At 44.7% G+C, this 18,580-nt stretch overlaps 1 protein-coding gene across 1 annotated transcript in view; it reads left to right on the top strand.

Moving 5' to 3' along the window:
- Window positions 1–584: 584 nt before the first annotated feature.
- BRPF3 (bromodomain and PHD finger containing 3) overlaps window positions 585–18,580 on the top strand; it is an 84,555-nt gene continuing 66,559 nt past the window's right edge. The window contains exons 1-2 of the mRNA XM_075335813.1: window positions 585–1,064; window positions 7,624–9,022. Coding sequence (XP_075191928.1) covers window positions 7,641–9,022 — 1,382 coding nt within the window. The 5' untranslated portion in view covers window positions 585–1,064; window positions 7,624–7,640. The remainder of the gene's footprint in view (window positions 1,065–7,623; window positions 9,023–18,580) is intronic.

Genomic DNA, 18,580 nt, shown 5'->3' with positions numbered 1-18,580 from the left:
ATCATCAAGAGACGGGTGGACAAACAAAAACCAACAAATTCTGGCAAAATGCAAGCATTGCTTATGCAAGAATGGACAGCTATCAGTCAGGATTTGATCCAGAAGTTGATTGAGAGCATGCCTGGGAGAATTGCAGAGGTCCTGAAGAAGAAGGGTCAACACTGCAAATATTGACTTGCTGCATTAACTCATTCTAACTATCAATATAACCTTTTGGTACTCATAATATAATTGCAATTATATTTCTGTATGTGATGGAAACATCAGACAAACACAATTAAAAACCAGAGGGCAACAGATCATGTGAAAATATAATTTTGGTGTCATTCTCAAACTTTTGGCCATGACTGTAGTAACAGCCCATACCCATAGTGCACGGAAACCATGTCTGCTGGAAGGGATAACTTCTCAGCTCTGACCACTAGGGGGCTGTATAGATCAGGCGAGGCCAGGAATCCACAATATTCCTGACACCACAGCTCTCCACGTCCTGTACTGCATTATCGCCCACAGACAGCAGTGGCCGCAGTGTATGGGCGGGAGATACAGCGTATCAGGACGCAGGCGTATACCATCTGCTCCGGAAGTGGAAACATGGCCACGGCCGGAGCCCAGCTCTTCCTCCCTGCATTCCTCTGAGGCTCCTCCCCTTTCCCGGGCTCCCCCTTCGCTGTGTACCGCTCCGTGGCTGCTGATGTCATTTGCACTTTTATATTGGATGCTGCTTAGTGTGCGGACTGTGTACCGTGCGTGACCGGATCATGTGACCCGTGCACGTAAATGGCCGTTTCCTCCCGCTGGTGCCGCTGTGGTGGACGGTCTGCCCCTTCCTTCCATGTTAGTTCCCTGCAGCCTGTATTGTGTCTGCCCTCTGGCCGTGCTCAGATGAGAGCAGTTGCACATCCCCCGTGTGTGGCCGGCCATGTTTTCCCTGCCTTGCTGTAGCTGACCGCTCCTCCGTGTCCTGCCGGCTCCTCTCTTCTAGGGCTAATGCGATTGTTCATTGTAAGGAGGAACTGAAAACTATTCATCCCTCAGTGTGGAAAGGAAGCAGCTGCTGATGTGTATGTATAAGTCGTGTTATATGCCATATCTGCAGTGTATACAATGTGGTTACCATATCTGCTGTGCATACGCCATGTGTTACCATATCTGCTGTGTATACGTCATGTGTCACCTGACATCTGCTGTGTATACGCCATGTGTTACCATATCTGCTGTGTATACGTCATGTGTCACCTGACATCTGCTGTGTGTACATCATGTGTTACCATATCTGCTGTGTATACACCTTGTGTCACCTGACATCTGCTGTGTGTACATCATGTGTTACCATATCTGCTGTGTGTACATCATGTGTTACCATATCTGCTGTGTATACGTCATGTGTCACCTGACATCTGCTGTGTGTACATCATGTGTTACCATATCTGCTGTGTATACACCTTGTGTCACCTGACATCTGCTGTGTGTACATCATGTGTTACCATATCTGCTGTGTGTACATCATGTGTTACCATATCTGCTGTGTATACGTCATGTGTCACCTGACATCTGCTGTGTGTACATCATGTGTTACCATATCTGCTGTGTATACACCTTGTGTCACCTGACATCTGCTGTGTGTACATCATGTGTTACCATATCTGCTGTGCATACGGCATGTCACCTGACATCTGCTGTGTATACGCCATGTGTTACCATATCTGCTGTGTGTACATCATGTGTTACCATATCTGCTGTGTATACGCGATGTGTCACCTGACATCTGCTGTATATACGCCATGTGTTACCATATCTGCTGTGTGTACATCATGTGTTACCATATCTGCTGTGTGTACATCATGTGTTACCATATCTGCTGTGTATACGTCATGTGTCACCTGACATCTGCTGTGTATACGCCGTGTGTAACCTGACATCTGCTGTGTGTACATCATGTGTTACCATATCTGCTGTGTATACACCTTGTGTCACCTGACATCTGCTGTGTGTACATCATGTGTTACCATATCTGCTGTGCATACGGCATGTGTCACCTGACATCTGCTGTGTGTACATCATGTGTTACCATATCTGCTGTGCGTACATCATGTGTTACCATATCTGCTGTGTGTACATCATGTGTTACCATATCTGCTGTGCGTACATCATGTGTTACCATATCTGCTGTGTGTACATCATGTGTTACCATATCTGCTGTGTGTACATCATGTGTTACCATATCTGCTGTGCGTACATCATGTGTTACCATATCTGCTGTGCGTACATCATGTGTTACCATATCTGCTGTGTGTACATCATGTGTTACCATATCTGCTGTGTGTACGCCATGTGTTACCATATCTGCTGTGTGTACGCCATGTGTTACCATATCTGCTGTGTGTACGCCATGTGTTACCATATCTGCTGTGTGTACGCCATGTGTTACCATATCTGCTGTGTGTACGCCATGTGTTACCATATCTGCTGTGTGTACGCCATGTGTCACCATATCTGCTGTGTGTACGCCATGTGTTACCATATCTGCTGTGTGTACGCCATGTGTTACCATATCTGCTGTGTGTACGCCATGTGTTACCATATCTGCTGTGTATACGCCATGTGTTACCATATCTGCTGTGTATACGCCATGTGTTACCATATCTGCTGTGTATACGCCATGTGTTACCATATCTGCTGTGTATACGCCATGTGTTACCATATCTGCTGTGTATACGCCATGTGTTACCATATCTGCTGTGTATACGCCATGTGTTACCATATCTGCTGTGTATACGCCATGTGTTACCATATCTGCTGTGTATACGCCATGTGTCACCATATCTGCTGTGTATACGCCATGTGTCACCATATCTGCTGTGTGTACGCCATGTGTTACCATATCTGCTGTGTGTACGCCATGTGTCACCATATCTGCTGTGTGTACGCCATGTGTCACCATATCTGCTGTGTGTACGCCATGTGTTACCATATCTGCTGTGTGTACGCCATGTGTCACCATATCTGCTGTGTGTACGCCATGTGTCACCATATCTGCTGTGTGTACGCCATGTGTCACCATATCTGCTGTGTGTACGCCATGTGTCACCATATCTGCTGTGTGTACGCCATGTGTCACCATATCTGCTGTGTGTACGCCATGTGTCACCATATCTGCTGTGTGTACGCCATGTGTCACCATATCTGCTGTGTGTACGCCATGTGTCACCATATCTGCTGTGTGTACGCCATGTGTCACCATATCTGCTATGTGTACATCATGTGTTACCATATCTGCTGTGTGTACATCATGTGTTACCATATCTACTGTGTGTACGCCGTGTGTCACCTGACATGTCCGCTGTGCTCGCTTGCGCATTGCCTGAAATGTCTAATGGTTATCTGTCATGTGATATCTGCTGTGTATGCGGAATTTGTTACCTGCCATGTGTATGTATACGTCATGTGTTAGCGGCCATATCTGCACAGCACTACAGAGGACTAATTCACTTCACATAGAATACTTATTCGGAGGTTTCCTTATATACCTTCGAGAAAATAATGAGATAATGGAAAAACAATCGTCTTCCCAGTCTTCCCTTGCTTTACCATCTGGTGACGTATATAGCATACATTGATAGATCTGTAGAACTATAGGTGATGTAAAGAAATAATGGGATTTGCATATAGGCGCTAACAAACCATACTGTGGCCAGAGTAGCAAGTGCTGTCACTTTGCATGGAAGTCTGCCTTTCTACAGCTCGGCCAGCCCGATTTATTTTTCTGAAATGCTTAAAGGGAATCTGTCAGTAGGATCCACCCTCCTGAGCAGCAGAAATGGGCACGAAGATCATGGAAAGTTGAATAAAGTGATATCTTGTCTTTCTTTTTCGCTCCTAATTGGGAGACCCAGACAGTGGGTGTATAGCTACTGCCTCTGGAGGCCGCACAAAGAACTACACTTAAAAGTGTAAGGCCCCTCCCCTTCTGGCTATACACCCTCCCGTAGGAGTACGGATTCCTCAGTTTTAGCTTTGTGCGCAGGAGGTCAGACACGCACGCATAGCTCCATTGTTTTTAGTCAGCAGCAGCTGCTGACTAAGTCGGATGGAAGAAAAGAGGGCCCATACAGGGCTCCCAGCATGCTCCCTTCTCACCCCACTGTATGTCGGAGGTGTTTGTAAGGTTGAGGTACCCATTGCGGGTACGGCGGCAGGAGCCCACATGCTGATTCCTTCCCCATCCCTTTTTACAGGGCTCTGGGTGAAGTGGGATTTACTGGTCTCCAGGCACTGAGACCGTGCTCCATCTACAGCCCCTGGAGAAGATGCTGGATGGAGCGGAGTACATCAGGGACATGGGTCCTGGGCATTGCGGCATCAGGCTACGGCTCAGCAAGTGTGCCAGGCGGCTACCTGGTCGAGTCTGCACACGTTTACCAAACACTATCAAGTGCATACCTACGCTTCGGCAGATGCCAGCCTAGGTAGACAGGTCCTTCAGGCGGCGGTGGCCCACCTGTAGGAAGAGGCTGTCTGACAGCCCGTTCATGTGGTATCTTTTTACCCACCCAGGGACTGCTTTTGGATGTCCCACTGTCTGGGTCTCCCAATTAGGAGCGAAAAAGAAGAAGGGAATTTTGTTTACTTACCGTAAATTCCTTTTCTTCTAGCTCCAATTGGGAGACCCAGCACCCGCCCTATTTGTTCTTAGGGTTTCGTTTTTCGGGTGCACATGTTGTTCATGTTGTTTCTTAAGTTCTCCGATCTTGTTATCGGATTGAATTTGTTTTTGAAACTGTTATTGGCTTTCCTCCTCCTTGCTTTGGTACTAAAACTGAGGAATCCGTACTCCTACGGGAGGGTGTATAGCCAGAAGGGGAGGGGCCTTACACTTTTAAGTGTAGTTCTTTGTGCGGCCTCCAGAGGCAGTAGCTATACACCCACTGTCTGGGTCTCCCAATTGGAGCTAGAAGAAAAGGAATTTACGGTAAGTAAACAAAATTCCCTTCTTTTCCTCCTAAATCCCTATTTATTTAATGCCATAATATAAACTATTTTCTAATCTCCTTCCCTAAATACGCTAACTACTTTCCAATTTTTTTCTCTTCACCGCTTTCTTTTTGATGGTTTTGTTTGTGTGTCAACATGCACTGGGATTCTCAAACAAAGCGTCATCAGGGGGCTGAGACTGTGGTCACTGCTGCAGCCTCTGCCCTCTCCCTGAAAGGAAGCATCATCAGTGACACTCTTATTAGGGGCTGGGCTAGTCCCTGCGTGCTGTGCGATGTGCACAATGACAGTGCATGCTCTGTCGGCTCAGATCAGCGGCAACTGAGGGCAGTTTGAATACCCAGCGTGCTGAGACCAGCACCTCCCTCGCAAGTGTCGTCACTGGTCTCTACAAACTGGAAATCCTGACTTCAGTCTTTTTCAGCCACATTACTGCTCCTCTGAGTCAACAATAGAGCATGTGCTGTCATTGTGTACATCGCACACCATGCACATGTACACCATGAGTACATCTCCCAGCCCCTGAAGCGAGCATCATTGTTGATGCTTCATTTCTTGGAACTGTGCAGCTTTTTCTCCCTGATGACACATCCTCAAACAAAGCGTCATCACATTGGAAGCAGAGAAAAAAATAGAAAAGTAGTTGGGGAAGGACAGGGAATTTTTAATACAAGTATATTAGAAAATAGTTTAGTTTATACCACTAAACAGTAGGGATTTTATTCTTCTGCCTGTCATACACTTTCAGAGATATGGAGCTTTTTGTTTTACTGCTGAGTTTTAGGCTATGTGCCCACGGGGTAAGTGTCCTTTGGACATTCTGCAGGAGCTCCCAGAAAACCGCAGCACAACGTTGTCTGTTTACATGCTGCGGTTTTATTGCGGAATATCCTACGGATATGGTGCTGCTTGAGGATACAGTACCCTGGCTTGGGCACTGCACCCTCAATGCAGAACAAGTGCTGAGTGATCGCGGAGTTCATACTTACCTCCATCACACAGCACTTCACTTTCCGGCCGTGTCTGTCAGCGTCTGCACATTGCCGGAGAAGGTGGGCGGGCCTGAGCTAGCTCTGGCTGTCACATGACCGCAGCTCGTGCAGGCTCCGCCCACCTCCTGCTCCTGGCTCCACTGTGCTCCTCTGCACCGGGGGAAGTGACTCCAGTGTCTTCTATCAAAGCAGGTAAGTATAAGATCGTGCGGAAAAACCGTAGGAATAATTCACATGCTGCAGATTTTTCCGCAGGGCTGTGGAGTCGGAGTCGTGGAGTCAGAGTCAGTATAAAATGCACCGACTCCGACTCCTAAAATATATAATAAATTGGGGACAGTAGTGCAATGCAGAATGTGCTGAATATTTTACTAAATAATAACCTTTAGTATAATGCCTATATTTAAGTGAAAAATGTATTGTAGTACAATGTGAACATCAGACATTTTAATTATTTTTATGATACAATAATTAAGATATTTGGATAGAACATAAAATATACTTATTAGAATACAACTCTAGAACACAAAAAACTAATAATTTGTAAATATGTAATATATATATAATGATATATATGTAATCTACTGTATATTACATAGTGTATTACATATTTACAATTTATTACAGTTTTTTGTGTTCTGAAGTTGTATCCAATAAATATATTTTATGTTCTATCCAAATATCTTGATTATTGTATCATAAAAATTATTAAATGTCTGATGTTCACATACACATGTTCATGTACTACAATACATTTTTCACCTAACTATAAGCAATATATGTAGGAGTCGGAGTCGGTGCAAGAGAAATTGAGGAGTCGGAGTCGAAGGTTTGGCTTACCGACTCCACAGCCCTGGAAATCCGCATTATTTCCGCTGCGGAAAAAAATGCAGCATGGGCACAGCACTCCCCAAATGCCATAGAAATGGCTGGGGACTCGCTGTACTGCGGATTTTTGAAAAATCCGCAGAATTTCCGCTAAAAAATCACGGCAAATTCCGCAAATTTTCCACAGCGTGGGCACATAGCCTTATGGTCTTTTCCAAGGGATTGTGACTCGCAGGGTCTCTGGGGGAGTGTCGTTAGGCTGTTATGCATAATTACAGTATGAGCTGCTCTTCTTTGTAAAGACCATAACAATGAAAAAGGCTCTGAAACTTTGTGGAGGATTTAAAAAAAAAAAAAAAAAAACCAGACTGGAATTCTTAGGAGCAATGGGAATAAATGATGTGCAAAACCTAGCCCTCTCTAACATGAAGAATTGCAGGTTAAGCGTGTAATATAATCTATGTAATGGCTTTCTTCATATAAAGTGTGGAACCTACAGATTGGAAATAATGAAAGCATTTACTGTGACCTGTCCGTGTTGAGTAGTGCACAAAATGTGACTATAGAACACGTAGATGTCTTCATTGTAGCATTTCAAATCTATATTTAAAAAAAAGTCTGAAAGCAGCAATTGAGAGTCTGGTGCTGAGAAGCATCAAAACCCCTTATGCTTTGTTTCCAGGGGGCTTCTGACCTTTATAAAATCAGCTTATTGGCATTTATCAGACTCCTCTTTCTAGAGTCCGTTGTACCTAGTCTTATAATCTGTCTCCTTCTATTATTTATTTATCTTTTTATATTTTTCCAGAAATTCACTTTACGGACATGAGAAAACCAAGGCGCAAAACACATCAAGATGTCAGTGGGCCACATTCTTCATCTCCTTGCTGTTTTTCATGCTCACCCACCCGAGAGACTCTGACTTACGCTCAAGCACAGCGAATGGTAGATGTTGAAATCGAAGGGCGCCTTCACCGAATCAGCATTTTTGAACCTCTTCGGATTGTTTCCGAGGATGAACTTACAGCTCAAGACATAACCGAGTGCAATAGCAATAAGGAAAACACTGAGTTAACACTTTCTATCAACTGTCGGAAAACCTCCACCAAAGGTAAAAAGCGGGAGCTTTGCCCACAACATGCAGTGAATGCCAATTTGGAACAACTACCGCACCCCGTGTTCCGTGTAGTAGAGACCGTTTCTTTAGAAGATACACTGGAAGCTCCTATTTTGCCTGACAAATTTTATCAGTTTATCGAACGTCCTGTGGAAGAGATAGACAAAGATGTTGAGTATGATCTGGATGAGACTGATCTGGCCTGGTTGGATATGATCAATGAGAAACGTCAGAATGATGGCTTTTCTACGGTACCTGCTGACACATTTGAACTTTTGTTGGACAAGTTGGAAAAGGAGTCCTATCTTCAAAATCGCTGTATTGGTATGACACATTCACCAATCGATGAAAATGCATTTTGTTGTGTATGCCTGGATGATGAGTGCCATAATAGTAATGCTATATTGTTTTGTGACATGTGCAACCTTGCTGTTCATCAAGAGTGCTACGGTGTACCATACATCCCGGAAGGACAGTGGCTCTGCCGCTGCTGTCTGCAGTCACCATCCAAACCTGTCAGTTGCGTTCTTTGCCCCAATCAGGGCGGTGCATTTAAACAAACTACTGATGGACGATGGGCTCATGTAGTATGTGCAATCTGGGTTCCTGAGGTTTGCTTTGCTAATACAGTGTTTCTGGAACCCATTGAAGGAGTGGATAACATTCCACCTGCTCGGTGGAAACTGACCTGTTACATCTGTAAACAAAAGGGACACGGTGCATCCATTCAGTGTCACAAGGTGAACTGTTATGCAGCGTTTCATGTCACATGTGCACAAAAAGCTGGATTGTTTATGAAGGTGGAACCACTACGCGAAACTGGGCTTAATGGCACCACCTACACTGTCCGCAAGACCGCATATTGTGAGGCTCATTGTCCCCCTGGCACTCAGCAGAAGGAACCCATCAAAAGTTATCTTGAAGAAGTCAACGACCAGGACAGCATAATAAAGGATAAAGAGGAGAAAAATAAGAAGAGGAAAAGTAGCAAGAAGTTCTTTCAGAAGATCCTTGAAAACACCAGCATGGATTCGTTGCGTAGGAGAGGTCCTGTGCCACTTATGACGGTCATACAGATTCCTTTGTGTAGGTAAGTTGATGTTGATGTATTTTGGGATATAAGTTTGTCAACGTTTCTTGTACATTTTCATTCATTTGCCTGTTTCTCTCAGTTTTGTTGTCAAGCCATATTTGGTTATTGAGGGGAAATAAATTACCTCTTATATTATTATTACCGTATTTTCCTGTTTATAAGATGACTGGGCGTATAAGATGACCCCCAACTTTTCCAGTTAAAATATTGAGTTTGAGATATACTGTATATACTCGAGTGTAAGCCGAAGCCGCTATTTTATCACAAAAAACTGAGAAACCTTTGACTCGAGTATAAGCCTAGGGTGGAAAATGCAGCAGCTACTGGAAAATTTCAAATATAAAAATTAATCCCATTAAAATGTAATGTGCCCATTCTTGTCATCCCTTGTAGTAATGTGCCCATCCTAGTACCCCTTCCTTGGGCCTTCTAGTAATGTGCCCATTGTTTAGTAATGTGCCCTGCAGTAATGTCCTCCTACTGATCCCCTTCTTGTCCCCTATTATGTTGTTGTTTACACACAATAAAAATTCTCACCTCTCCTCCGTTCTCGAAGTGTCCTCAGCTCCTTCTGGCAGACCGCAGGCCCATTGACCCCTCGGTGATCTTGTCCGGTGCATGGAGCCGCCGTTGTAGGCTGCCATCATGGCTTTACTGCAGTTGAATGCTTTACGGTGGTGGTGCCGTAAAGCATTCAACTGCTGTAAAGCACTGACAGCAACGGCGGCTCCGTGCAGCGGACGTGATCATCAAGGGGTACTTCTTACAGACCGCAGGCACAAATACCCCTCTGATCGCGTCAAATACACAGGGCCGCCGCTGCTGTCAGTCCTTTACTGCAGTTGAATGCTTTTCGCCGCCGCTGTAAAGCATTCAACTGTGGTAAAGCCATGATGGCAGCCTGCAGTGGCGGCTCCATGCACCGGACGAGATCACCGAGAGGTCTATGGGCCTGCGGTCTGCAAGAAGCAGCTGAGGGCACCACAGGAACGGAGGACAGGTGAGAATATTTTTTTTTTGTGGGAATTTCACCCGAGTATAAGCCGAGGGGGGGGCGATTTCAGCATAAAAAAAGGGCTGAAAAACTTTGCTTATACGCTAGTATATATGGTACTCTGCCTCTCAGATCTCGCACATGTGCCACTTCATTGCAGTCCTCAGGAGCCAGATCTGAGGGGCAGAGTCTTGGAGACAGGGAGGGCTTATAAATGACCTAATTATACGCCCTTTAAGACACATGGCGTATAAGACGACTCCCAACTTTTGAGAAGATTTTCAGGGGTTAAAAAGTCATCTTATACGCCGGAAAATAGGGAATTATTCCAACACATGGATATATTATTCCCTCCAAAGAAGGATAAATGCCCAAGGGTATGTTTTCTCTTATTACTGCTTTGCCCTATCGGGTGTATTCTATACAAGTGCAGACTTGCGACACTTTGTTATACTAATAAAATATAACACGTTTATTCGCTAACAAGACTATGCGTGATTCACAATATAACAGTAGCACATGTCAATACTTATACGAATCAGCATAACAAGCCTATACTAAATTATACACAATTACAATACATTAAAACACCAGTAAAGCATACCTTCACTAATACACCATTAAATCCACAATTACCAAATATACCACCCACATTGGTTAAAACACTCACACCATTACAGCCCACCCAACACTAACACTATCCCTCTATGTTGGTCATGCTTCACGTTGGTCCAAGAGCAAAGAGAGCAAGCTACAGGACGTTTGGGACTATACAGTGCCTACAAGTAGTATTCAACCCCCTGCAGATTTAGCAGGTTTGATAAGATGCAAATAAGTTAGAGCCTGCAAACTTCAAACAAGAGCAGGATTTATTAACAGATGCATAAATCTTACAAACCAACAAGTTATGTTGCTCAGTTAAATTTTAATAAATTTTCAACATAAAAGTGTGGGTCAATTATTATTCAACCCCTAGGTTTAATATTTTGTGGAATAACCCTTGTTTGCAATTACAGCTAATAATCGTCTTTTATAAGACCTGACCAGGCCGGCACAGGTCTCTGGAGTTATCTTGGCCCACTCCTCTATGCAGATCTTCTCCAAGTTATCTAGGTTCTTTCGGTGTCTCATGTGGACTTTAATATTGAGCTCCTTCCACAAGTTTTCAATTTGGTTAAGGTCAGGAGACTGACTAGGCCACTGCAACACCTTGATTTCTTCCCTCTTGAACCAGGCCTTGGTTTTCTTGGCTGTGTGCTTTGGGTCGTTTTCTTGTTGGAAGATGAAATGACGACCCATCTTAAGATCCTTGATGGAGGAGCAGAGGTTCTTGGCCAAAATCTCCAGGTAGGCCGCGCTATCCATCTTCCCATGGATGCGGACCAGATGGCCAGGCCCCTTGGCTGAGAAACAGCCCCACAGCATGATGCTGCCACCACCATGCTTGACTGTAGGGATGGTATTCTTGGGATCGTATGCAGTGCCATCCAGTCTCCAAACGTCACGTGTGTGGTTGGTACCAAAGATCTCGATCTTGGTCTCATCAGACCAGAGAACCTTGAACCAGTCTGTCTCAGAGTCCTCCAAGTGATCATGAGCAAACTGTAGATGAGCCTTGACATGACGCTTTGAAAGTAAAGGTACTTTACGGGCTCGTCTGGAACGGAGACCATTGCGGTGGAGTACGTTACTTATGGTATTGACTGAAACCAATGTTCCCACTGCCATGAGATCTTCCCGGAGCTCCTTCCTTGTTGTCCTTGGGTTAGCCTTGACTCTTCGGACAAGCCTGGCCTCGGCACGGGTGGAAACTTTCAAAGGCTGTCCAGGCCGTGGAAGGCTAACAGTAGTTCTATAAGCCTTCCACTTCCGGATGATGCTTCCAACAGTGGAGACAGGTAGGCCCAACTCCTTGGAAAGGGTTTTGTACCCCTTGCCAGCCTTGTGACCCTCCACGATCTTGTCTCTGATGGCCTTGGAATGCTCCTTTTGTCTTTCCCATGTTGACCAAGTATGAGTGCTGTTCACAAGTTTGGGGAGGGTCTTAATTAGTCAGAAAAGACTGGAAAAAGATAATTAATCCAAACATGTGAAGCTCATTGTTCTTTGTGCCTGAAATACTTCTTAATACTTTAGGGGAACCAAACAGAATTCTGGTGGTTTGAGGGGTTGAATAATAAATGACCCTCTGAATAAACTTTTCACAATTTAAAAAAAAAAAAAAAAAGAAATAACATTCTTTTTTGCTGCAGTGCATTTCACACTTCCAGGCTGATCTACAGTCCAAATGTCACAATGCCAAGTTAATTCCGAATGTGTAAACCTGCTAAATCTGCAGGGGGTTGAATACTACTTGTAGGCACTGTATAGGGGGTCTATGCTAAGATTAATTTCCTCCAGGGCTCGCAATCTAAATTCCCTATCAGTATGTCTTTGGAGTGCGGGACGAAACTGGAGAAATCCCACACAAACACAGGGAGAACATACTAACTCCCTGCAGATGTTGTCCTTGGTGGGATTTGAATGCAGGACTCAGTCACTGCAAAAAAAAAAAGTGTTAACCGCTGCGAATGCTTTTTTTTTTTTTTTTTTTTCTTTCATATAAGTTTGCTTATTGTTGCCTAGGAGACCAGCCACTACTGCTGTGAAGTTGCTAAGCACTGCACTTTAAGTAGACTTGAATTAGGCTCTAGCCATCAAAGCTTCAAAGCAGTCCCTACAAGCTCAATAGAAAAGAGCTTGTAGGCTTTCGACAAGGGTAACGGGAGAAAGTGAACTATACAATTTATTGTGCAATTTCTCCTGAGTACACGGATACCTCATATGTGGTGGAAATCTACTGTTTCGACGCACAGCAGGGCTCGGAAGGGAAGGAGTGCCATTTGACATTTTGACTGCTAAAATAACTGCAATTGTTAGTGGACGTCAAGTCACATTTGGTGAGCCCCTGATGTGCCTAAACGGCAGCGCTCCCCCAAAAGTGACTCCGTTTTGGAAACTAGACCCCTCAAGGAATTTATCTACAGGTTGGTGAGCACCTTGAGCCCCTAGGTGCTTCACGGAATTTTAAAACGTGAAAATAGAAATATACGTTTACCACAAAATTGTTATTTCAACCTGATACCCTTGTGAATAAAAAGCTATCTGGTTCAAGTAACAATTTTGTGGTAAAAATGTATATTTTTATTTTCATGTTCTAAAATTCTGTGCAGCATCTAGGGGTTCAATGTGCTCACCAAATATCTAGATAAATTCCTTAAGGGGTTTAGTTTCTAAAATGAGGTCACTTGTGGGGGAGCTCCACTGCTTAAGCACATCAGAGGCTCTCTAAACGCGACATGGCGTCCACTATCTATTCCAGACCATTTTACGCTATAAAATTCAAGTAGCACTCCGTCCCTTCTGAGCCCTGCCGTGCTCCCAAACATTAGTTTTACACCACATGGAAAGTATCGACTTAAGCCCGCTTTACACGCTACAAGATATCTTACGATGTGTCGGCAGGGTCACGTCGTAAGTGACGCACATCCGGCATCGTAAGGTATGTTGTAGCGTGTGACAGCGACGTGCTATTGCGATTGAAGGAAAAAACGTTCATCGCATGCACGTCATTCATTCCTGACGAATTGAACGTCAGATTGTTCATCGTACCCGGGGTAGCGCACATTGCAGTGTGTGACACCCCGGCAACAATGAACAGATCTCACCTGCCTCCTGCGGCTCCCGGCCCACAATGCGGAATGAAGGAGGTGGGCGGGATGTTTACGTCCCGCTCAGCTCCGCCCCTCCGCTTCTATTGGCCGGCTGCCGCGTGACGTCGATGTGACGCCAAACGTCCCTCCCACTCCAGGAAGTGGACGTTCGCTGCCCACATCGAGGTCGTATGGACGGGTAAGTATGGGTGACGGGGGTTAATTGTTTGTGCAGCACATTCAACAAATTGAATGTGCTGCACATACGATGGGGGCGTTGCAAATCGCATACGATATCGTATGCGAAATTGCAACGTGTAAAGCAGGCTTTACTCGGGAGAAATTCCACAACAAATTCCATGGTGCATTTTGTGTTGATACCCTTGTGAAAATGCAAAATTTGGGGCTAAAATAACATTTTTATTGTGAGACAAAGTGAAACACTTTTTTTTTTTTTTTCCTTCCACATTGCTTTAGTTCTTGTGAAGCACTTAAAGGGTTAATAAACTTCTTGGATGTGGTTTTGAGCAGTGTGAGGGGTGCAGTTTTTAGATTGATGTCACTTTTGGGTATTTTCTGTCACCTGGACCTCTCAAAGTCACTCCAAATGTGATGTGGTACCTAAAAAAAACAATGTTTTTTTTTTGTTTGTTTTTTTTATTTGTTGGAAAAATGAAATTGCTGATTAACTTTGAACCCTTCTAAGTTCCTAACAAAACAATGTTTAAAAAATTGTGCTGGTGTAAAGACGACATGTGGGAAATGTTATTTAGTAACTGTTTTGTGTGACACAAGTCTCTGGTATTAGGTCATAAAAATTTGAAAACTGCGAAAAATTCCCAAAATTTCTGATCCGCTCCCCCCCCCCACAAATTAACATAAAAAAATATCGTGCTAAATTTACAACTATCACTAGGATCCGTTGAAGCTCGAGAGTTTTATAATCTGTCAAAATGGTCAGAATTGCAAAAAATGGCCGGTCAGGAAGGTGTTTTCAGGCTGGGGGTAAAGGGGTTAAGAACAGAATAAAAATCTTAAAGGGAACCTGTCAGGTCCCATATGCGTTCTGATCTACAAGCAGGATAATGTGTGGCCTAGAAACTACAGCTGATCGGATTGGCAAAAAAACCCGGAATCGGCGGATCACTGCTCAATTAAAAAAAAAACCCAATCCGCTCCAGAATCTGGTGCCCATGCAGTGTACTCAATGTGGCGCTGTCATGGCGGCAAACTCCTTCCGTGTCACACTTTTTCCCTTCCGGAGCCGACAATTTAATATTCATGGTTTTGCCCACCCACCGGCGCGTGTAATTGGTTGCAGCTTGGTGCGCCCCCACCCTGAGTGGCAGCTGACTGCAACCAATCACAGGTGCCAGGATGGCCGGTAGGCGGGGAAAGCAGTGCAAGTGTCTGCGGGTGATTATGCTGAGCGTGCATGTAGACAGAAACACATACAGCCCACTCCTGTCAGGGTGTACAGCTGTGCCGGTGATGCGCTGTCAGAATCGTGCAGGTCTGACATGACAGCACCCGGCACGGCCTGCCGCTCTCTGAACATGAGCGTGCATATACCTAGAAACATATGCACACTCCTGTCAGAAGTGTGTGTGGCTGTGCCGGTGATGTGATGTCAAACTCATCCAAGTCCCACGCAAGTGTGACTCTAGCCTAAGAGCGAGTGCAATGGGCCTTTTTTTTTTTTTTAATATAAATAATTAAAAAAAAAAGGAACTGCGGTCCCCCTAATTTTTTATACCCAGCCAAGATAAAGCCAGCTGGGGGCTGGTATTCTCAGCCCGCAACGCCTTCCTACCCATCCCTGTGTTGTAATATTGTGTAATATGATTTTATAAAAAAAAACATCTTCTATATGATCAGAAGACTCCTGCGGTTGTGACGATGCGCAAAACGTGTCTAAAGTCGGCAAGTAAACACCCGGATATGAAGGCTGCTCGAATAGCAAGCACGCACGTGCGGGATCTCCAGATGCTGACAGCATGTCGTTCATGTAAATCCATGGTATCACGCCCACAGGGCGAAGCAACACCCTGGTCCCTCTGCTCATTTACATCAGGAACACGTAAGTTTTAAAACTTTTTTTTTTTTTTTTTTATAAATTCATATTACACAATATTACAACACAGGGATGGGGGTAGGAAGGGGTTTTTAGGCCACACATCGCCCTGCTTGTAGGTTACAGGTCATATGGGACCTGACAGGTTCCCTTTAAGTAAGAGCAAGGAGGAAGGACGGGACTCAGCACCAATTCCAGGATAGCAAAAAATATAAATCCAACGAAAAATATATAAAAATGTAGAAACTTTATTCAATGATTAAAAATCCAAGAAAACCATCATCGGTTCCATGAAAACATCATGGCTTGATGCGTTTCGGACAGTTGGAATATAGATAAGTCCTTAATCATAAGGACTAAGGACTTATCTATATTCCAACTGTCCGAAACGCATCAAGCCATGATGTTTTCATGGAACCGATGATGGTTTTCTTGGATTTTTAATCATTGAATAAAGTTTCTACATTTTTATATATTTTTCGTTGGATTTATATTTTTTGCTATCCTGGAATTGGTGCTGAGTCACGTCCTTCCTCCTTGCTATTGCCTCTACGGACCTGCCTGTCCGGTGGACTGCCTGCATCCCACCTGAACTGAGCGGATACATATACGGGTGAGCTGAATAATTTTTTTTCTTCGTTCCCTTTAAGTAAGCATTGCTGCCAAAGTTTCTTCTGCCATCCTTAGGGTAAGTTCACACAGTGCGTTTTTCGCGGCGTTTTTGCACAGTTTTCGGGTGCGTTTTTGCTCAGAAAACTGCATGACTTTGCTTCCCCAGCAAAATCTATGAGTTTTCATTTTTGCTGTCTGCATACAGCGTTTTTTTTTTCAGTTGCGTTTTTGTGGTGCCACAAAAACGCAGCATGTCAATTATTCCCGCGTTTTTCACTGCGCTTTTCATCCATTGAGTGCAATGGGATGTTGAAAGACGCAATGAGAAACACAAATAGGTGCGTTTTAGTGCGTTTCTAAGACCAAAAACGCAGCTATAAACGCAGGAGGTGGGTAGTAAAGGGACATGTACAGGAAGAGGATTCCTTCTGTCAGTAAACACAGAAGCGTGAATCCTCCCGGTACCGTCACCGCTGCGTCCACCTGCCGTCCTGTGCATGTCTGCTGCCGTGCGGCGTCATGTACAGGCAGGAGGTGGAAGCGGCTGCGAAATCAAAAGTGAACAGTAGAAAAAAAAAAGGTCGTACTCACCTGTCTGCAGACTCCCGGTGCCATGCCCGCTCCCAGCTCCTCCTCCCGGTACCGCTGCTCCGGGTGTGTGCAGTCTCCCCGGGTACGTATGCATGCAGGATGCAGGACCTGGCGATGGATCACCTGATGCAGTCAATTGACGCATCAGCTGATCGTAAGTCTCGGGGTGATGCCAGCGGCCGGCCGGTTTAACCGATCAGCGGATGCGTCAGGAGACTTCATCCCTGATTACCGGCAGCTCCTGCAGCGATCGGACGGGATCAGACTCGCTCTAGGAGCTGCCGGTAATCAGCACATAAGTGAGTATTTTTTTTTTTTTTTTCACCGATGCAGCTGCTGATTGTATAAACGGCTTTTATACAAGCAGCTGATGTGTGATGTGATTCAGGCACTTGATCCTGACACATCATCTGATCGCTTTGCCTTCCAGCAAACCGATCAGATGCTATTGGATCCGGATTGGACAGTGCGGGACCCTTGACCCAGGATTACTGCGGAGGGGGGTTCTTTATTTCAATAAAGATGGAGTCACTAATTGTGTTGTGTTTTATTTCTAATAAAAATATTTTTCTGTTTGTTGTGTTTTTTTTTATGTTTACTAGAAATTCATGGTGGCCATGTCTAATATTGGCGTGACACCATGAATTTCGGGCTTAGGGCCAGCTGATAATATACAGCTAGCCCTAACCCCATTATTACCCAGTGAGCCACCCGGCATCAGGGCAGCTGGAAGAGTTGCATACAGCGCCAGAAGATGGCGCTTCTATGAAAGCGCCATTTTCTGGGGTGGCTGCGGACTGCAATTCGCAGCGGGGGTGCCCAGAAAGCATGGGCACCCTGCACTGTGGATTCCAATCCCCAGCTGCCTAGTTGTACCCGGCTGGACACAAAAATTAGGCGAAGCTCACGTCTTTTTTTTTTTTTTTTTTTTTTTATTTTTAATTATTTCATGAAATTCATGAAATAATTAAAAAAAAAAAAAAGGGCTTCTCTATATTTTTGGTTCCCAGCCGGGTACAAATAGGCAGCTGGGGGTTGGGGGCAGCCCGTACCTGCCTGCTGTACCCGGCAAGCATACAAAAATATGGCGAAGTCCACGTCATTTTTTTTTTGTTTGGGGGGGGGGGGGGGGGGGGGGGGGGGCAAAGAAATCCTGCATACAGTCCTGGAAGGAGGATGCTGAGCCTTTTAGTTCGACAGCTGCTGTCTGCTCTCCTGCATACACTATTGGATGGAGGATGCTGAGCCTTGTAGTTCTGCAGCTGTCTGCTCTCCTGCATACACTAGTGGAGAATGAAGAACATATTGAAGAAGGAAATTACATCAGACTTTTTTTTTTTTGTTCACTGATAAACGCATAAAGACGCAGTGAGCAAAAACGCAGCAAAAAACGCACCAAATTGCGGCAAAAATGCGTGTGTTTTTTGCCGCGGGTGCGTTTTTGTGCGCTTTTTGCCGCAAAAAACGCACAAACGCAGCGTCAAAAAAACGCAGTGTGTGAATTTAGCCTTAGGCCTCATTCAGACGTTGGTGTATCTTGTGCATGTTCTATATCAGTATTTTTATGGACCCATTAAAGTGTACGGTGCTGA

The sequence above is a fragment of the Anomaloglossus baeobatrachus genome, chromosome 2 (genome assembly GCF_048569485.1).
Source record: "Anomaloglossus baeobatrachus isolate aAnoBae1 chromosome 2, aAnoBae1.hap1, whole genome shotgun sequence".
NCBI classification, from domain to species: domain Eukaryota; kingdom Metazoa; phylum Chordata; class Amphibia; order Anura; family Aromobatidae; genus Anomaloglossus; species Anomaloglossus baeobatrachus.
Note: the sequence above shows the minus strand (reverse complement) of the source record. Positions and strands in the feature narration are given on the sequence as shown.